Consider the following 22,424-nt stretch of genomic DNA (forward strand, 5'->3'; position numbering starts at 1 on the left):
TACGTGATCGCGTTAAGATTATATATAACAGAGATTTGGATTTGACCGAAAAATAAAGTCTTAAAGCATATTGTTCATGTTGTACCTAATTCATAAATGTGCATTTATAAGATAAAACAAATTAAATAATATATTTTTAATTATTAGAATGAAAAACAATTAAATGTAAAATAAAGTCCGAAAATTTAGCCAGACTATAAATGCCATACCTAATTGCAGTTCTTTTTCTTTGTAATAAGCTATCAGTTGATAAGACGCTGTGCTTATCAAAGCCTATGATAATCAAATGCTGTTATAATATCCCTCTTTTCCAACCTTATTATCTCGTAACTTTCACTACTATTTATACCGTCTCGTGGTTCTTCTCTTCGCACCTCTCTCGCTCAAACTCCCCACTTTCTCTCTCTCTACAAATCTCTCTCGAAAGAGGAGAGAGAAAATAGTATTACTGAAACCCTCCGATCTGTTTTCGAAATATCTCATCATCCAATTTCAAAGGTAACGGATGTTTTGATTTCCTGATTTCCACATAGAATTAGACATGTTTACTTGTTATACATATGGATTTTTGTTGTATTTGTGCATGATTATACATCGATTATGCAGATAAGTATAGGCGTTTTTGCGTTTATATGTGCGTCTATGTTTTGGAAATTTAGGTTTCTCGTTGAATGAACAAAATGAAACAGTATTCTTGCTATGAATTCGTTAGCTGGATTTTTTGGGAATGAATGTTAAACTGTCGTTATTTATTTTTGAGAATTTAGAGGTTGTTATTGTTGAATATGAGTAATTTATTTTTTAATTTCTGATTTAATTGCTTGCAGTTTTGGGGAAAAAGGGAAAGTTATGTCGTCTCTCAGCAGAGAGCTTGTGTTTTTAATACTTCAATTTCTAGATGAAGAGAAATTTAAAGAAACCGTTCACAGGTAGGGTTTAATAAATTGTGTATCTGTCTGATTCTTTTGTTGTTTTGAGTTTACACGTAAATGACGCATTATTTAATTTTGGTTCTCTTGTGGAGGTTGGAGCACGAGTCTGGATTCTTCTTCAATATGCGCTACTTTGAGGAAATGGTGACAAATGGTGAATGGGATGAGGTGGAAAAATACCTCTCTGGATTTACAAAGGTTGATGATAACAGATACTCAATGAAGATCTTCTTTGAGATACAAAAGCAGAAGTACCTAGAAGCTCTAGATAAGTATGTTTAAATGCACTTTATTAATGCCACCATTAATGACCAACTGTGATAAATTATGAATGCGCTGTCAATTTACAGGAAGGATCGTTCTAAAGCTGTTGAAATTCTAGTCAAGGACTTGAAAGTGTTTTCAGCCTTTAACGAAGACCTTTTTAAAGAAATAACACAACTTTTGACTCTAGAGAACTTCAGGTGAGGGAAGATAGTCATGACACGCTTCTCATTTATGATATTAATTGTCAATACTTACCCAAATTTTGTTGATACATTTGGTTGATCATTAAATATTTGATGTAACACGTGTTCAGAGACAACGAACAGTTATCCAAATATGGAGACACAAAGTCCGCGAGGGGTATAATGTTGGGTGAGCTTAAAAAGTTGATCGAAGCAAATCCCCTTTTTCGTGAAAAGTTAACTTTTCCAAGTTTGAAGAATTCAAGACTTAGGACTCTCATCAATCAGAGGTTTGTATCTTGTTGATATTATACTAGGGGTAATTTCGTAATTACACGTGTTCAGCTTTCGTACATGCTTTTAAATTCTAACCGTTTTTCACGTGTTGTAGTTTAAACTGGCAACATCAGCTATGCAAAAACCCGAAGCCGAATCCAGATATAAAAACTCTTTTTATTGATCATTCTTGTGGTCAATCACAGCCAAATGGTGCAAGAGCTCCATCCCCTGTTACCAATCCATTAATGACCAGTGTACCAAAGCCTGCAGGGTTTCCACCTTTGGGTGCTCATGGTGTAAGTGAAAAAAGAACCTGATTTTCTTTTATGTTTAGTTGGTTTAAACACCAAAAAGTCATGGGTAACACATCTTAATTTTGACAATTTTGTTCTTTTTTCAAGCCTTTTCAGGCTGCACCACCACCTATGGCAACTTCTATGACTGGTTGGATGACAAATCCAGCTGGTGTGCCTCATCCTTCAGCTTCTGCTAGCCCTATTGGTTTTGCTCCACCTAATAATGCTGGTATGTGATTTTGTCATGACTCATGATCATTTATTGTAATTTTTGTTCATAATTGTTGATTCAGTTGTTTATTTGCATCCCTTTCTGTTCCACATGGAAGCTATGTTAAAGCGACCCAGGACTCCTCCTGCTAACACTCCAGCTGTAGACTATCAAACTGCTGACTCTGAACATGCATTCAAGAGAACAAGAGCATTTGGCATATCTGATGAAGTATGAACATGTAAATTTGACATTTTTAAAGATTGATTGTTGGTGGACAGTAAATGCTAACCTGTATTTGGTCTTAGCACAGGTTAATCATATGCATGGACATATCTTACCCATTGCTTATGGTGGTCAAAGTCATGGTCAAAGCTCAAGCTCATATTCATCTGATGATCTACCTAAAGCTGTGGTGATGAACTTAAATCAAGGGTCAATGGTTATGAGTATGGATTTTCATCCTGTACAGCAAATTCTGCTTCTTGGTTAGTTTATATACTCAAGAAATCTAACCTCTGTTGTTGGTAGTTTATATTATGTTGACTTTTTTTGTTCTATGTTGACCAAATACAAAGTTGGAACAATCTCTGGAGAAATTATGATATGGGACTTAGGTATCAGGGAGAAGCTTGTTCAGAAGGATTTCAAGGTTTGGGATCTTGGTGTTTGTTCAATGCCCCTGCAGGTAAATAATTTTGAAAACCCTTTTTGTTTGACTATTGACTTTTGACTCTAGTTTACACTTTACACTTTGCATATGTATTAGGCATCTTTGACCAATGAGAATACTGCATCAGTCAATCGTGTAACTTGGAGCCCTGATGGAACCCTTTTTGGTAAACTAAGAATTATTACTAATTTCCAAAAACACATAATACCACGCACTCCCTCCTTTCCATTTTAGGTATCCCTTTTCGACATTTGATTTTTAAACCAACAACCCTTTTAATTTCATAATTTGGAAATGTTTGAATTTTTCTATTTTGAGGGCTACTTTAATCTTTCAATTAAAAGTCAAACAACAAAAGGGGTATTTAAGGAGATCAGAGGAGTGTCGCTTTAATGTAGCCACATTATAATTTATGAAATTTCTTATAGGTGTTGCATACTCAAGGAATATTGTACAGATATACTCTTATAATGGTGGTGATGATCTACGAAACCACTTGGAGGTTTGTTAATTCTTTTTTTTTTTTTTTAGGTGGTGATAAATTGATGACATCATCACACGTTTATTGGATTTGGTTATACAGATTGAGGCTCATGGTGGCAATGTTAATGATCTTGCTTTCTCTTATCCAAACAAGCAACTTTGCATTGTAACTTGTGGAGATGACAGGTTGATAAAGGTTTGTATCATTAAGATTACTTTCAAAGTTTGACTTACTATTGGAATTGAATTCCCTACATTTCCTCCTTATAAAGATGAAGCATTGTTTTACAGGTGTGGGATGCAGTAACAGGGGCTAAACAGTATACATTTGAGGGTCATGAAGCACCTGTATATTCTGTATGTCCTCATTTTAAGGAAAACATTCAGGTATAACCAAAATCTCTCAAATATTGCAAAAATTGTTCATCTTCTAACCTTATTTTGTGTTTGTACCAGTTTATTTTCTCAACAGCAACAGATGGCAACATAAAGGCGTGGCTGTATGACAATATCGGTTCAAGAGTGGACTATGATGCGCCAGGTCATTCATCCACCAGAATGGGATACAGTTGTGATGGGACAAGGTTATTTTCATGTGGGACAAATAAAGAAGGAGAATCTTTTATTGTGGAATGGAATGAAAGTGAAGGTGCTGTAAAGCGTACATATAATGGGCTTGGAAAACGAGCCATGGGATTTGTTCAGTTTGATACCACAAAAAACCGATTTATTGCTGCTGGTGATGAGGGTGTGGTTAAGTTTTGGGATATGGACAATGTTAACTTGTTGACAACAATTGATGCCGAGGGTGGTTTATCGGTAATCATCCCGTGTTTTTGTTTCGCTGGAATTCCAATTCCGTACAAAAACATTAAACGCCTTTTCAATGATATTGGGTCATAACTTTTACCTGCAGGCTTCTCCTTTTATAAGGTTTAACAAGGAAGGAATTCTGTTAGCTGTTTCAACAAGTGAGAATGGAATCAAAATTCTAGCAAATCAAGATGGGGTTAGGTTGCTAAGAACAATTGAGAATCGTTCTTTCGATGCCTCCAGAGTCGCATCTGGATCTTCCATGAAGGTAAAAAGATTGTAATTCTACTGTTTTCCTCTTTTGCCCTTGGTTCTACAATGCCGTACTCTTACAGGGACTGACTGCAATGATGCCAACATTTGGTGCTGCTAATGCATCCGGTGGACCAAGCATGTTGGAAAGAGTTCCCCCAATGCCCTCCATGGTCATGATGGTGAGTGTTTTTGCTTTTATCTATAAATATTTTTTTGTTGTTAATGATGTTAAATATTTAATGGGTATAGAGTGGCGAGAATCGGAATCTGGTAGAATTGGAAAAATCTAGAAATTTGAAAGTGACAGAAATCTCTGAACCATCACAGTGTCGATCCTCAAGGCTTCCAGATGATACTTCTTCTGCAATGCGGGTATTGTTAGCAACCTAGTTTCATTTATTTGTAAATTATTACAGCATCCTAGGCTACTACTTTCATTTGTTTTGTTATATCATTGTACTTTAAAAGTAAGCCATTATACTTGCAGTTATTTTCTTAAGAGGACATATTATGTTTTGCAAAATCTATCCATTCATAGCAGTGAAAACGGGTTTGTATTTGCTGCTATAATTGGGTAGATTTTTTAAAGTAAAGAAATGCATAGAAGTAGGTGAATTTTTTAAAGTCAAGCGACTTCCTCCATCCATTTTCACTTTCTCTGTCTCTGTGTGTGTGCATTTGTAGGTTACAAGATTGATTTACACTAATTCAGGAGTTGCAGTCTTAGCTCTAGCAGCAAATGCTGTCCATAAATTATGGAAATGGCAGAGAAATGACCGTAATTCAACTGGGAAGGTATTTACTTAGTTTCTTTTCAGTAAATGACCATTTTACCCTCTTCAACATATTTAACCTATTTATGTTCCCTTTTTGGATTTGTATGAACAAGAGTAAATGACGTAACACACTCAACCTATTTATTGTGCTCAACAATTTTTTTGCACTGAATTGTAAGTAATCAAATATGGTGGCCAGATAAGTGCTCTATACAGTATGAACAAAGACTTGTTTTTGGTAAAATGACCATTTTACCGCTGTCAACATATCCAACCTATTTAATGCTCCTCAGTCCTCTCCGTTTTTGGACGTAAGAAGAGAGTAAATGACCACATAGTCAACCTGTTTAACCTAGTTTTTATGCAAATAAGGAATAAAACATGGTGGGTGGATAAATTTGATGAGATGTTAGTTAAGGTGAGTTTTGGTGGTTGCATGTTTTTGTTTTAGGCAACTGCTAGTGTTCAACCTCAATTATGGCAACCAGTGAGTGGTATATTGATGACAAACGATATCAGTGAAACCAACCCTGAAGATGCCACTGCATGCTTTGCATTATCAAAGAACGACTCCTATGTCATGTCTGCTTCTGGTGGAAAGATTTCTTTGTTCAATATGATGACCTTCAAGGTAAACAACTCAACACACTTCTCATCTCTTTATTTTTTTATTTATCTTTTTAATGATGAACCTACATTCTGCTTCTTTTTTTGTATTATATCCTTTTTCTTTAATCCCGTTGTTGGTTTGTTAAAATGCAGACTATGACTACATTCATGCCCCCTCCACCTGCAGCAACCTTTCTGGCATTCCATCCACAAGATAACAATATTATTGCCATAGGCATGGAGGACTCTTCAATCCAAATATACAATGTCCGAATTGATGAGGTTGCTTTTTTTTTTTTTTTTAAAAACCGAAACCCAACTCTTGTTTAGGGTCTGCTTCTAAACGAAGTAATGTTTAATTTTTTTTATTGAGCAGGTGAAAACCAAACTTAAAGGCCATCATAAACGAATAACAGGCCTAGCCTTCTCTAATGTCCTTAATGTGTTGATATCCTCTGGTGCTGATTCTCAGGTATATGTGAAACTGGAGGCTTTATAAACGTTTATGAATTTACAAAAAAAAAAATAATAATTATAATGTTGCATTTATATTTTATAGTTGTGTGTGTGGAACACGGATGGATGGGAGAAGCAAACAAGCAAACAATTACAAATTCCAGGAGGGCGGGTCCCCGTCGCCCATGCTGATACCCGTGTCCAGTTCCACCAAGATCAAACTCACTTGCTGGTTGTTCATGAATCCCAGATTGCCATTTTTGAAGCACCTAAACTAGATTGCCTAAAGCAGGTCTCAATCTACTTACATTTCTTCCAATAGTTGAACATGAATTAACATCGTCTTTTTTTCTTTTGTTACAAATAGTGGGGCCCACGTGAGGCAAGTGGTGCAATCACACACGCTACCTACTCATGCGATAGTCAATCGATATATGTAACTTTTGAAGATGGAAGCATCGATATTTTAACAGCATCAACACTCAGATTACGTTGTCGGATCAGTTCCACCGCTTACCTCCCTACAAATCCAAAGTCAGTAATACCAAACCAACCTACTTTCTTGCATTCAGGAGACTTTTGTAAATTCTAATAATAAATGTTTTTCAGTTCAAGGGTGTATCCACTTGTTATTGCTGCACATCCATCTGAACCAAATCAGTTTGCTTTGGGACTTACTGATGGTGGTGTGTGTATAATTGAGCCGCTTGAGTCGGAAGGGAAATGGGGCGGCTTGCCGGCGGTTGAAGGTGGTGCAGGGCCAAGTGCTGCTGTTGGTGGAGGTGGTGGTGGTGGTGCGAATACAACTAACTGATGGAATGAAACTCAGAGGTAGGAGGGCTGAAGGGTGTTTCTGACTTTTTTTTTATAAATTTGAGCAAGATGAAAGGTTTAGAGGTAGGTGATGCGATGGTTATTCCGGAAAGATAGTGTTATAGAGTTTATAGAATAGACACAATATCAACATCTGTCTGTAGTCAGAGATGTTGGTATTTTATTACCTTTAGGATTAGTAGTAGGAAGAGTTTCGTTTGTAAAGTTTTAGCAAACTACAAGGGCTGGTTTTGGCCAAATACCATTCTCATGCCCTCTTCTGTCTTCTCTTTTTAATCGTCAGTCGCTACATTTTCATCTCAATTTTCCCGTGCTTTCTCACCTCTTATTATTATTATTATTATTATATATATATATATATATATATATATATATATATATATATATATATATATATATATATATATATATATATATTACAACTAACTTTGAAGTGAAATATGAATGGAAAAGAATAAGAGAATATCATTTTGGCCACATCTTTAACTAAATGGGAAAATATGATATTTTATTATGAGAAATAAAAATTACATACATTTTAGACAACTAAGTCAAATTAGCTAATAAAAATCAAATCATATTTCACATTTTATTAAATACATTCAAATTAATTAAATCAGATTTTTTTTTTTAGAATGCAGCCCCATTCAACACGTCCAAATTTGTTTCTAGTTCATTCTCATATGACATTTTTAAAGAATACATTTGCATATATTAGACAATAACATGTTATTCCTTAATAAAAATGTATTGCAATATAATCAAATATTACGAAAACCATACATTCTTTGGTTTTTATTACATTTGTTCTCGGCCAACCAACACTACTTGCACCATTCTTGAACCATTGGTTCTCTTTTTTCAACTTGTCATTGTTAAAGAATAAGTTGGTTTTAGTCTTTCCTTCTTTAAGAATACATTTATCATACAATAGTTCAATCTTCATTCTTAAAGAATACAAGAATTTATGTTCATCATCAACCAACAAACACAACTTGCAAATCAAATTTCAAGAAAGAAGAAAGGCCCTACAAATAAAAAAATAGACATTAAAACAAAATTGATAAAACAAACCAGGTTGTATGTTCTTCTATGTTATCCTCTTTTTGCATTCTAGGAATTCGAGAGACAAAAAGAAAGAAAATAGTAATACAATGGTTGAATGTGGTGATGCGAGATGGAAATGGCGATGTGCGATGTAGATGGAAATGGTTTTAGTGGTTGAATTTGTTGGTGATGTCAATCTGAGATAGCAGTATGTCTGAAGAAGAATATGTCTATCAGCCACACCATTAGGTTGTGGTGTTCAAGGAGGAAGATGAGTCAATTATGAAACATCTTTATAGTTGCTTAGATGGTCGTTGAATTCTTGACTAAGATAGTCTCAACCCCTGTCGGATAGTCTCAACCCCTGCCGGATCGAAGGATCCTAATCCTTTTTCCTTGTTGATTCTCTACTTGGTTCTGGAATATCCTGAGCACATCAAAAGTTTTAGATGTATGTTTAATCAAATAAACATACTCATACCTGCTAAAGTCATTAATAAATGTAACAAAGTATCTTTCACCATGTATTGTGGCTGATTTGAACGTTGCGTATAAGGTCAACATATCCTTACCTCTTTCACAATTTCCCATGAATGACGCTTTTGTCATCTTTCTTAATACACATGACTCATATATCATTAAACTTTAGGTCAAAGGATTCCATAATCTCATCTACTTGGAGTTTGACGATGCGTTTACTATTTATATGGCCATACAACAATACCAGAAACATGATTTATCCAAACTATCTTTGGATACATTAAAATAAAATTTTAGATTAAGCTATTATTCTTCTTAATGCTTATGATGGTTTCATAAATGTCATTACAAGGATTTGCTTTAAATAAAGATCATTACTTTTATAAACCAAAATAAAATCATTTTCAAATTCAAAAACAAAACCATCCCTATACAAAACATGAAAAGAAATATTGTTTCTTGCCATTTATGATGTATAACAACAATCAAATAACATGAAAGAAAATCCATTCGAACTAATGAACTCATCGTATGTTTGTATCCCATGATTAGGTGGATCTATCCATGCCTTACCTTCATACTTCTCCTTAATCACTGTATATATGTACAAATATGAATACCACACCATGTGTCTAAAGCCCAAGAGCTTGAAGCATAATCACTATGTAGTTCAATATTATAAATACCTTAAGTGACATGTTACTTGATACAATCTTACGATGTATGTGGAAACTATTGCCATGGCTCGTGTGCTATAAGTTTGTAACTTAGAAAGTTAGAAAGTATTGCATGTTGATGATGGAAATTCAACCTGAGGGTCGTATGAAAATAATTTAGTAATGCAAGTTGAGGAATGTGGATGCCCATAATGTCACACCCGTTAAATTAAGACAAAATACAACAACAAAATTTCATTTTTAATTTGTAAAACAACTTGGTGTATATCTCTTTACGAAAAAAAAAACTTGGTGTGCATTTATATTAACTAGTTGAATACAAGTAGTTACAAAAATGATCGTATATCATAAAATTGTACAATGATCCGAACCAGACATTACCATTCATCTAACAGTTCTTCTATCCTTCCGTTACTAGCTTTATACTCTTACCGAGTTTATCTTGAAAGGCAGAACAACAAATATGTTAAGCTATGAAAGTTTAGTTGGTAATCTACTCATCATATTATAAAAATATGAACACATAAAAAAATAGAAATTTCAAATAAATTTTATGAATGAAGTATATTCCAACTCTCTATTTATCTCTAAATTTCATACGAGTCTAAGGTATTTCGTTGGGTTTTGTTTCTATCAAGTATCAATGCACTACTTTTCTTTGTAATTCAAAATTTTGGCTTAAGATATACTTTTGTTTATAATTTGAATATTACAATTGTTTAGTTTATACACTAATTTGCATTGTGATGATATTTTAATTCATATATTTTATTCGGTTAGAAGTTTATAATTTTTTAGAATAGAAACGTTTAACATCTTCGGATTTTAAAGTTGAATCTTTAATTTATCATCATGAAAATATTTTTAGTTTTCCTTAATTTAAAAAAAAAAAAAAAAAATCTTTTAATATTGTACTTGTTAATAGGGGTGAGCATTTGGACCGGACTGAACCGAACCGGCTCTTGGACCGAACCGGTTAGGGAGAAAATCGTGGACCATGGACCGGACCGGATGCATCGTGTCTGTGTCCGGGTTTTCCGGTTTTTGGACACGTTTGGACCGGTACCACTTTAGTTGCATAAAGTATAAGTTATCTACATTGATGTAAAATATTATAACTTGCAAACTTAATTTTCCAAATAAAAACAACCAACATATAATTCAAGTTCACCAACAAAAGTTAACAATTTAAACACAAACATACAAAAATAATACCATAGCAACGAAAAACATAGTTTAAAGTTTAAACTTTAAAAGCAATCAAAACAACAAACTTCATAAACTCATAATCTAATCTTCCATTGGCTTCTTCCCCTTATCATTGTCATCAATATGTAATATATTTAAAGCTTGTGCAATCTCTACATAAACACAAATGAAAATGTTGTTAGTATTTAATAAAAAGTAATATTGTATAAAAAAAGAACAAAGCTTGTAATTTTTTTTACCCAAAGCTATATCATCATCGTTCAAGATGTCATCAACGTTGTTAATTATCGGATTTGTAGACTTTCTCACCCAATCTTGGGTGCATAACAAAGCTTCAACTATCAACGTCGATAAACTAGTCCGATACTCACTTACAACTCTACCATATGTGCTAAACGTAGACTCGGATGCTACACTTGAGATTTGTATCGCCAATATATCTAACAACAAAGAATTAAATTGTAATAACATTAATTTATAAATAAATTATGAAAGTCTAAAAAAAAGTAATCACCTTTCGCCATCCGAGCAATTGTTGGGAACCTAATTGCGTTTACTCTCCACCACCCGAGAATTGAGAAATCTTTTTTATAATTAACTATATTCTCTTTCAAATAAGTTCGTAACTCGTTATCCGTTGGATCCGAGTTGCTACCTCCCGTACAAAGAAAATCACCGAACAAATCATTATCATCATCAACATCAATGGCTATTTGACTCGCTTCTTGTTGAGATGATCCACCACTGTCAAATCGTTCCAAGTAGGTCATAAATAAATTTTCCATCCTATTCTCAACCTCTCGGACCATTTGACGTGCTTTTATGTCCATGCTCGCGGGGGTCAATGATGGTTCCATGTACCCGATCATTTTTTTAAAAGCATGTAACAAAAAAGGTGATTTGGTGGTAGGATCAAGTAAAACCGCAAAGTACATAAAATCATTCATCTTGTTGTATGCACCCCAATACTTTTCGTATTTCGTCCTCATATCTTTTACCATATCGAGAAACATCGGTTTGGTTGACCACTTTCTTAGATGTATGTCCACATCTAAGACTTCCCTGATAAAAAGATTTACCAAAGGTTTTGATGTAGCCGAAACAAGCTCTATTTTTGTTTTGATTTTTTCAAAGAATTTCACCATTTCGGTTACAACTTCAAAGTCATAATTTTCCGGTACTCTACCGAGATCCCTTTCATATGATTTATCTGTCAAAGATACATAAACAAACAAAATTATAGTCTAAACAAAATCTTAATAATTTTGCTGAAAAGATGATATATAACTTAAAAATAAATATTACCCCTTATGCCAAATTCCGTAAATGCCTCTCGTAACTCATATGCGGACTTCAATAACTCGAAAGTCGAGTTCCATCGGGTAGGAGTGTCACCACGTAGAAACTTCTTCGTTTGTAAGCCACAATCTTTCATCGCCTTCTTGAACTTGTTTATTCTTTGTGGTGACAATCTAATGTACCGTACCGCCTTTTGGATACACTCAACATGATAGTTTTGGTATTTTAGTCCATCCTTTACGATAAGGTTTAAAATGTGAGCCATACACCTAACTTGGAAATGCTTTCTACCCTCGTAAAGATTGGGCAACTTTTTGACCAAAAAGTCCATTGCCTTGTCGTTTGTAGCGGCGTTGTCCAAGGTAATGGTCATGACATTTTTCATTCCCCATCCACGAATACAATCGAGTAATTCTCGGCCCATATCCTCTCCCTTATGGCTATCTATCTCCCTAAAGTTTATAATTCTCTTGTGCATCATCCAATTCTCATCTATGAAGTGAGTCGTGACCACCATGTAAGTAGTCCTTTGACAAGAAGACGTCCAAGTGTCCGTTGTCAAATGTATAGCGGTCTTTGGGTTACTTAAAAATTGAAGCATTTGGGTTCTTTCTTCTATGTAAAATTTGGAAACATTTCGGGATATTGTATGTCTAGATGGCAACACAACCTTAGCATTAAGTGCATTGGTGTATTCCACAAAAGCCTCGTTTTCAATGAACTTGAAAGGTAATTCGCCTACCACAAAAAGGTTAAGTAATGCTTTTTTGATCCTTACATCATCGTGTTTCCATGTTTTAACACTAGTATCTCCATTTGACTCCTTTTTTAGATTCAATTTGGTTTGAGTTGGATCTTGTAGCTTATTCGGGTTTTTTTGACACCGATCTACGTGTTTGAGTAAACTAGAAGTCCCGTTCCTTTCCACATCCGCCTTTAGTAGCCTTTCACACCATTGACATTTTTCATATCTTCTTTCCATACCATCATCCTCTTTTATCATAACTTTATCAAATGAGTCCCAACAAGAGGATGTTTCTTTGCCACTTGTTTTTTTTTTTTTTTTTTTGTGACTTGTTTTCGTTTTGCTATTTGTTCTTTTTCGTTTGTTAACATTTGATTGATCATCTTTTGCCGAATCATCAACTAAATTGATTTGTGGTGTATCCTCAATAAATTCCTCTTCATCAACATTCGTATCCTACATTACATATAGTCGCAACAAAAATGTTTTCACAATTAATCAACAAAATATAACGACATACTTTATGACTTTCAACAAAAATTAACAAAAATCAACAACAAAAACATAACCTTAGTTTACATACAATCATAATAATTATTTTTTACCAACAAATAACCTAAATATAACAACATACTTTATAACATTCAATAAAAATTAACAAAAATCAACAAAAAATCATAACCCTAGTTTACATGCAATCAAAACAAAAATGTTTTCACAATTAATCAACAAAATATAACGACATACTTTATAACTTTCAACAAATATTAACAAAATTCAACCAAAAAACATACCCTTACTTTACATACAATCACAATAATTTTTTTTACCAACAAATAACCTAAATATAACAACATACTTTATGACATTCAATAAAATTTAACAAAAATCAACAAAAAATCATAACCCTAGTTTACATGCAATCAAAACACAAACTTTTTTCACAATTAATCAACAAAATATAGCAACACACTTTATAACTTTCAACAAATATTAACAAAATTCAACCAAAAAACATAACCTTACTTTACATACAATCACAATAATTTTTTTTACCAACAAATAACCTAAATATAACAACATACTTTATGACATTCAATAAAAATTAACAAAAATCAACAAAAAATCATAACCCTAGTTTACATGCAATCAAAACAAAAATGTTTTTACAATTAATCAACAAAATATAACGACATACTTTATAACTTTCAACAAATATTAACAAAATTCAACCAAAAAACATACCCTTACTTTACATACAATCACAATAAATTTTTTTACCGACAAATAACCTAAATATAACAACATACTTTATGACATTCAATAAAATTTAACAAAAATCAACAAAAAATCATAACCCTAGTTTACATGCAATCAAAACACAAACTTTTTCACAATTAATCAACAAAATATAGCAACATACTTTATAACTTTCAACAAATATTAACAAAATTCAACCAAAAAACATACCCTTACTTTACATACAATCACAATAATTTTTTTTACCAACAAATAACCTAAATATAACAACATACCTTATGACATTCAATAAAAATTAACAAAAATCAACAAAAAATCATAACCCTAATTTACATGCAATCAAAACACAAACTTTTTCACAATTAATCAACAAAATGTAGCAACATACTTTATAATTTTCAACAAATATTAACAAAATTCAACCAAAAAACATAACCTTAGTTTACATATAATAACAATAATTTTGTTTTGACAAGTATTCAACTAAATATAACAATATTGTTCGTTATTTCAACAAAATTTAACAAAAAAAGAACCAAAAATCGTAACCCTTACTTGAATTTCATCATCATCAAGTGCAATCCAATTAGCAATCCCGGTTTTTGATTCCATTAATTGTGAATCGAGTCTTGAGTGAATCGAGACTTGAGAGAAACGACACTTGAGAGTTGAGACTTGAGAGAGGGAGAATCCGGAATCAACACTTGAGAGAAACGAATTGCTACTTGCGACTTGAGGATACAGAAATCAGAATCGACACTTGAGTTTCACAATCGGGCATCGACTACTACTTGGCTGCTTGCGATGCGATTTAGAAATCAAAAAGGACAAGGGCCGATTTGGGATTTGAGATGATCGACATCGAAGGAGGTTTTTTTTTTGGTTTGGAAATTATCGGCTATTACGTGTTATGGGAAAGGGAACGTCGCTTTTGCTAAGGCTGGTATAATAAGGCCGATAAAACTTTTTTTTTTACCATGTCCAACCGGTCCTGGACCCGGTAAAAACCGGACCGAACCGGGAAAAAAACCGGACCGGACCGGATAGAAAACTTAGAACCGAGAACCGGCCCGAGGGTCCAAAAAAACGGTCCGGTGCGGTTCGGTCCGGTCCGGTTCACCGGTCCAAATGCTCACCCCTACTTGTTAATAATGTTTGCCTTATATATAAACAAAACTAGTTGTGACACCCACGTATTACATGAGTTAATTTAATATATATATATATATATATATATATATATATATATATATATATATATATATTTATATATATATATATATATATATATATATATATATATATATATATATGTGTGTGTGTGTGTGTGTGTTTAAATATTTGATAACTTTGAATTTATAAGAAAATAAGAAAAATAATGAATTATTATAATGTAAATGTTTTTTATCTTTTAAATTTAAACAAATAATTTAAATAAATAAACAATAAAACTAATTAGCTTTAATTTTAAGAATTTTGAAAATAAAAGGTAAGTTCATTAATGACATTGATATTCATTTATTACTATATTTATTGTAATTATTATATTAAAATATTATATGGAATTTAAAAAGTAGAAAAACTTATAAAATGACATGTAAAAAAAATTAATTTAAAATAAACATAAAATCATATTTGACAAATTAAATGAAAGTATGACAAGTGCCAAAAGAACCTTCATTTATTAGAATAGATTCCTTTGGGGTGAAAGCGAGAACAAGGAAAAAAACATTTGTTTCTTGGGAAATGGTTGTTTCACCCAAAAAAGTGTGGTGGATTTGGAGTAGGATTCTTAAGGGATCTTAATATCTCTCTCACGGTGAAGCGGTTGTGGCGTTTGAGAATTGAAACCTTTTCATTATGAAGTTGTGGGGTGACAGGGATTCATAATCTTAAATATAAACCTGACCATTGTTTATCACAAAGATTGTCTATGGGAGTTTAACATAGTATAGTAGGTATTGCAAGTGAACTGGCGAAACACGGTGTACACCTGGCTGATGTAATAAAAAAGAAAATAAACAGTGGTGATAAAACAATGGATTGGTCTGGATATCGAAGACTCGGAATGAAAGGTTGTTCAAGAATAGTCTTATTAACCCAACGAAGTGGCATGAAATGTCAATTCGACGGTGTATAATTGGATCAAATACCGGAGAGCGGATTGTTTAGTCAAATGGATTGGTGTATTTGCCCGTTTATTTGTAGTTTCTTTTATGGAAGAGTTGCTATAATTTTACGTTCATGATTTAAAAAGCAAAAATAATGAGAATGAATATTACTTAAAATAAGCAATCCTATTCACCAATATTTTTACTGTCTAAGAAACTCTAAAAATAATTTACTAATTAATATAATTTTATATAAGATGTTGCTAAAAAAACCTGTAAACATGTGTGTCAAGGTCAACACATACACCACCCACACACACAATCATCCATTTAAGATACCCTTTTTATAAATCATCGTTTTATTGAATGATTTAAATAATATATATATCTTTTGAAAGAAATTTAAGAATATGTTAAAAGTTTTAATCATTAATATTTTTAAAAGTTCTTTTCAAAAGATATATATATATATATATATATATATATATATATATATATATATATATATATATATATATATATATATATATATATATATATATAGTTAGGTTTATGTGAGATGGTCTAATTTTGTGAGACTGTGAGACACATTTTTTTATTTTTTTTAGTTAATTCAAGTTCCGAAAATAGTATTTAAAAAAAGAATTTTTGGATTTTTCCATTTATTCTGCATTTTAAAATTATTTTTTAGAATATGTCAGTGTAATATTCTATTAGAATATTTCACGTATTTTTCAAAAAAAATGAAATTTATTTTTATCTTTTTTATTTTCTTTTAGTTAATTCAAGTTCCGAAAATAATATTTAAAAAAAGAATTTTTAGATTTTTCCATTTATTCTGCATTTTAAAATTATTTTTTAGAATATGGCAGTGTAATAATCTATTAGAATATTTCACTTATTTTTTTTAAAAAAAAAGGAATTGTTTTTATGTTTTATTTTTTTTTATTTATTTTTAGTTAATTCAAGTTCCGAAAATAATATAAAAAAAGAATTTTTGGATTTTTCTATTTATTTTGCATTTTAAAATTATTTTTATATTTGGTCTCACGGTCTCACAAAATTAGAATGGTCTCAAATGAACCTGAACCTATATATATATATATATATATATATATATATATATATATATATATATATATATATATATATATATATATATATATATATATATATATAATAACTCAATAAAAAGATTTTTAAAAATTTTAGGAAGCTATAGCCTATAGGTAGAATAAACTGGACAATGGTTATTATTTAATTAACTTGATGTCAATGATCAAACATATAAACAAGTTAACTTTTACCTTTTTCCATAGAAACATAACAAAAAAGTTAGAGGTATCTAAGATGAAAAAAACCTAAACCTTGATTACTTTTTAATAACATTAATCCTAATTATAATATTGGTTAATTGGTTAGCGTTGTGTCAATTAGCTTAGGGGCAATAAAGACAAAAGTTGTGTCAATGAATGCCTTTATTAACACAAGAAAAGAGAGGCGAGTAACGATGGTACTTAAAGGGATACAATTAGCAATTGTCTTAATCAAACACCTAACTATATTCATTATTGATCAACATCTGTGGATCAAAATTATTTCATTTCTTAATCTAAAACAAAAGTCATTATTATTTTGACATTATAATCCAGATAATGGAAATTCAATGAAAAGGTTGTTATTTGTTGAAAATCTTGCCATACAGTCGTTATCTTTATCAGAAAGTTAGTTATCTTTTTAACAACCTAAATAACAGAAAATCATCTTCTTTTTTGGAGAGAGAAAGTATGAGGAAAAAGGGGGTCATAATCAAACCAAATAGCTACCTAAATGTCACTTTTATACTTTCTAATCAAAGTCAGACCATACATCCTTAAAAAACAAAAACAAAAACAAAAAACAAAAAAAGAAAAGAAAGAGCAAGCAATTAATACAGTCAACATTTTACAACACCATTGGCATTTATTCTGTCTCTTTCTCTCTTTTACCCTTTTATTACCAACCTTTTTTATTATATACACTCAAAACTCCAGACAAAAAACGATCTAATTACGTTTTCGCCCTCCTCCTCCTCCTCTTCTTCTAGAATTACTATTAGTCTTAGGGCTTGATTGATTTGGTTGAACAGGCAAAACAGTTCCCCCTTTAATCTCCTCTCTATCACTTGATGTTGCCAGTGTTCTTTGAGCTTCTATATAAATTTTCAAGTCTCTTATCTGTTCCTCAAGATCAACTATTTTCTCTTCCTTCGATTTCAATGATGCAATTTCCCTAAAATCACAAATACAAGTATAAGTATAGATACAGATATAGATACAGATACGGAAACAGATACAGATACAGATACAGGTAAGAACCTGTCTTGGACTTCCTTGCATTTTCTCTTGAGATTTTCTTGCTCTTTTGCAAGATCTTCATTAATCTACAAACAAAAAGAACAAATGAGAAAAAAATTAAAAGTAAAATGATTTAATAGAAAGAAATGAAATTAGGATGCTATAATAAGAAACTAACATGTGAAACAGATTTTGTCTCTTTAGCAACTTGTTCCAGTTTATGTTGAATTTCCTGTGTCTTTTCAGCTTCAGCTTTCTGTATTGCTTCACCTATCAATATCTCCTTTCGACTTTTTGCCTCAGCAAGCAACGTTTCATAATGCTGGAAAAAAATATAGATTATATATTCATTACCTCATAATTTATATTTTATTAAAAAAAAAAAAAAACTTTACTTGTCGTTGGGTCTCCATCTGGGTTGCAAGAAGAAAGTTGTATTCATCTACAATCTGTATTTTTTTTTTATTATCAAATAATAAATGAGAAAAATATGTAAAAAACTTCATAAAAAATATATTATATATAAAGTTACCGCATCAACTTTGGTGCTAAAAAGTGCTCCATCAACATCATCATCTTCTTTATCACCACACTCCCCTTCAAGTGATTCACATTGATGATTTGTTGCAATTGATTTGCTACCAATTTTTGATTGATTTAATCGGTGAACATATTTATCACCAACATAATCCCAAATCTGCTGTGTTTCTAGTTCAAGTGAATAGCTATGTTGAGCATGACGAAAATGCTCAATAGCATGTCCTTTTTCATACCTTCACACATTAATACATATTTACTATATTAGGGCATTATATTTTGGTTTCTTATGAGGACATTATACTTTGAAAACTTATGTTTTGTTTTTTGGATAACATTGCTATAATTGGGAAGGTTTTACAAAGTGTAATGCTCTAATAACAGGAGTAATATGTTACCTTCCACATCCTACAAAACTACATATCAGACAAACCCATGGATTGCTAGATGTTCCACAAACTGCACAAGTTGGTTTTCCATCCTGTTGTTGACAAAGTCGACAGACCTAACACCAAACACATTTTTTTAATCTAATAAGAGGATTTCACATTACAAAGATTAATTCATGTGGAGGAGAGTGTGTGAAAATGAACTGGTTATATGCCAACATATCAATACTACTAAGTTGTAACATCTGCACCCCAAGAATTGTGTGAAATATCAATAAATAGAAAGAATCAATAAACCAACCTGGCAAGACCAGAAAGGCCACTTTGTGATGCAAGAACATTGAAAGGAATGGTCGCATACTGTAATCTTTATTGCACTTGTGTCATGATCCAATCTCTCTATCATTTGAAGAATAATTGAAATATATCATCAACAAATACCATGTGCACACACAAAGATATAGGTATAGTAAAATCTTTGACGATTTAACAGCAGCTTACCTAAGCAAACAGGACAAGTAGGCAATTCTGTATACCCTGGCTGAGGGATGCTAGCGATCTCTGATGAATCTGTGTATTCCACTGATTGAGCGAAGTAGACATGGCAAACCTCAGTCTGAAAGTTAAACGCAACCAGAATGATTCAAAATCAATCAATTAGAAGTGCATCTATGGATGCGTATAGACTATATACACATGGCAAGTCAACGTGATGATTTAGCACACAAATCACTCGAACGTACTTCAAATCAAATACTCTCTCAAATGAGAGAAAACGAGATCAAGAATACCTCAGAAGGACCAAACCGCTTTCCGTTGTAACTACAACAGAATCCATCAGCAGCCGCTTGATTCACCAGCTTAATAAGCACGCTATACCGTTCTTCAACCGCATCATTTCTTCAAACATCGCAAAACGCACAGGAAATTCAATCCACAACTGAAAACAAAAAACAAATTACAAGAAAAATATCCGGATGTAATCGAGGCAATACCTGATGAAACAGAGATCGGTGAAGTACTCGACGTGAGAGCCACAGAAAGTGATGAACTCTTCAGGCGAAAGGTAGTTAGGTACAGCAACGATAAACGCAAGTGTGGTGCGTGTAGTGACGTTGAACAACGTCATAGTGGGGGAGGAGCTGAAGGTTGGTAGATTGCGGAAGAGGTGGACTACACCTTTGAGTTCAGTAGGACTGAACAAGTTTTTCTTAGACTTAGGGTTTGAACCTCCGGCGACGGCGGATTTGGTGCCGGATGTAGCGGCACCACCGCCGAACGGCGTCGCAAACGGTGGTTGGGAGGTATCAACTGTGTGAATTCGGAGAGCGAACATTCTATTCTTCCTCTAACAAAATCGATGGGTCTGTTGGCGGGCAAACCGGGAGAAGAAATGGGCTTAACGGAAAATCATCCACCCTTGCTTTTTATATAAGAGAAAACCAAAAAAAATAAAATATTTATTTTTTTATTTTTTAACTTTTCTTTTTCTTTGCATAAAAACATGTTAATTAAGAAGGTGGTTTTTTTCATTTTGTAAATTTTTTTCTGAGAGGGTTAATTTGAATAAAATATATATTTGTATAATTACTTTATTTGAATTATAATAAATTCTCCATAAGTTTAAATATTTTTTTATTACAAAAGAATTATTATTATAGCTAAATAATTATAGAATAGAAGTAAAAGTGTAAAACTGTACATTACCTTGCATATTTTTCTTTTCCATTTTCTGTTTTACATGAGTATATTTTATTCGAATCATTTTGTTATTAAACCACACCCTTTAATTACTATTTGTCAAATAAGGACATCCGAATTCAATTCATTAAGTAAGCTAACTTAAAAGGGACGGCATGTGTCATTTAATGATTTTCAATCATCAATTCGTAATTTTGTTAAAATTCCAACTATTCAGATTTTTGTTCTTTATTTTGTTACATAACATTAAAAAAAAATGTCCTTGCGATTCAAATGAGCGGAATAAAATTTCATACAAGAGGTATATAAAATATACAAGAGGTATATGGTTAAAATAGTGACACATGCACAATATAACTAATGTTATGTAATTGACTTTCCATATGGATCTTGAGACAAGTTGATATGGTTTATATTTTTTACAACACTACGTTTTTTAGAATTTGATTATTTTGATATCAATTCTTGATATCTTCTTAATTTCTATATTATCTATATATAATATGTTTTTCTTCTTAATTTCTATATATAAAAGTGGACAATTTTTCGTAAGTTAGATCATTTTCTTTCCTTACATCATGTTATTTATCGTTTCAATATCCGAGGTATATTTGAAGATATATTTTAAGTGAAATTCTTGAGAGTCAAAGATTCATATCTTTTAAGTTCGATCGATTGAATTTATCACCTTACTGCCGACGACTGAATTTATCATCTTTCACTGTATCAGTTCTTAAAGATGTCTTGAAAAATATACTTTTAGACTTTTAGTAGTAATTTTAAAAGTCAATAAACTCATATTTTTATCATATTTTCGCCGGACTATGTTACATGTGTACATAAACTGGATTTATCACATTATATTCTCTTCTTTTTTAATCAATCCTCACAATTTCCTCCAATATACTATTAATGAAATCCTTCAATGTCAGTAAATTCGAACATTTATGAATTTCCGTGAGTACATTAATGAAACCTTAAATGCCAACATGCTTATGAATGACACAAAGATCGTACTCATTTCATGTTTTAAGGAATTGTGAAATTTTTATTAACATGGCCGAATCTTCCTGTTTATAGTAATTTATCTTGTATTTTCGAGTCATCTTTATATATGTTATAGATGTGTTTAGGGCTCCCTTTTGTAAGGTTTGGGGGTGTGATAATGGCTTCTTTTAGCATGGTATTAACTTACGTATCATAATTGCAACAAAAAATTCCACAAAGATATGCTAGATGACACAATGATCTTCGTTTCAACAAAATTCCATTTTCACATGTGAGTATCATTCATCATTAATATTTATTCTTTTGTTTCAAGTATCATCCAGTTCATTTCGTCATTATTTAACCAACCACCCATGATTTATTTCTACAAAATAAAATCCATACTATCTATTTATCTTTATCTTGATATTGATTAATCAAATTCAGATAACGGTTGTAATAAAATATAATTTAAGAGATAGTGTTTGAAGATTGAAGTTGTAAGTTGCTTGAGTATTTTATAGATTCCCATTATTTAATGAATTAATGGATAAATGACCAAAGAAAACATTATTTTTGA

At 31.9% G+C, this 22,424-nt stretch overlaps 2 protein-coding genes across 2 annotated transcripts; one reads left to right on the forward strand and one right to left on the reverse strand.

Annotated features, from left to right (window-relative positions):
• The first annotated feature begins 360 nt into the window (after positions 1 to 360).
• Positions 361 to 7,369, forward strand: LOC145008524 (topless-related protein 4-like). Its single transcript, XM_078967110.1, has 25 exons — positions 361 to 498; positions 828 to 929; positions 1,025 to 1,204; positions 1,283 to 1,396; positions 1,513 to 1,671; positions 1,773 to 1,956; positions 2,062 to 2,185; positions 2,286 to 2,398; positions 2,481 to 2,655; positions 2,746 to 2,855; positions 2,937 to 3,006; positions 3,269 to 3,342; positions 3,424 to 3,519; positions 3,615 to 3,710; positions 3,780 to 4,142; positions 4,240 to 4,404; positions 4,472 to 4,570; positions 4,641 to 4,763; positions 5,076 to 5,186; positions 5,619 to 5,798; positions 5,930 to 6,058; positions 6,153 to 6,248; positions 6,336 to 6,524; positions 6,600 to 6,766; positions 6,842 to 7,369. The coding sequence occupies exons 2-25, from the start codon at positions 850 to 852 to the stop codon at positions 7,044 to 7,046; spliced, it is 3,402 nt and encodes a 1,133-aa protein (XP_078823236.1). The 5' UTR covers positions 361 to 498; positions 828 to 849; the 3' UTR covers positions 7,047 to 7,369.
• A 10,348-nt stretch (positions 7,370 to 17,717) lies between these two features.
• BRIZ1 (zinc finger (ubiquitin-hydrolase) domain-containing protein) lies at positions 17,718 to 20,551 on the reverse strand. Its single transcript, XM_078971487.1, has 10 exons — positions 20,152 to 20,551; positions 19,948 to 20,056; positions 19,658 to 19,772; positions 19,458 to 19,555; positions 19,166 to 19,272; positions 18,763 to 19,003; positions 18,626 to 18,679; positions 18,409 to 18,552; positions 18,252 to 18,316; positions 17,718 to 18,165 (listed from the first exon to the last, which is right to left on the reverse strand). The coding sequence occupies exons 1-10, from the start codon at positions 20,490 to 20,492 to the stop codon at positions 17,940 to 17,942; spliced, it is 1,500 nt and encodes a 499-aa protein (XP_078827613.1). The 5' UTR covers positions 20,493 to 20,551; the 3' UTR covers positions 17,718 to 17,939.
• Positions 20,552 to 22,424: the final 1,873 nt, after the last annotated feature.

Source organism: Lactuca saligna, chromosome 8, assembly GCF_052625555.1.
Source record: "Lactuca saligna cultivar CGN05327 chromosome 8, ASM5262555v1, whole genome shotgun sequence".
NCBI lineage: Eukaryota > Viridiplantae > Streptophyta > Magnoliopsida > Asterales > Asteraceae > Lactuca > Lactuca saligna.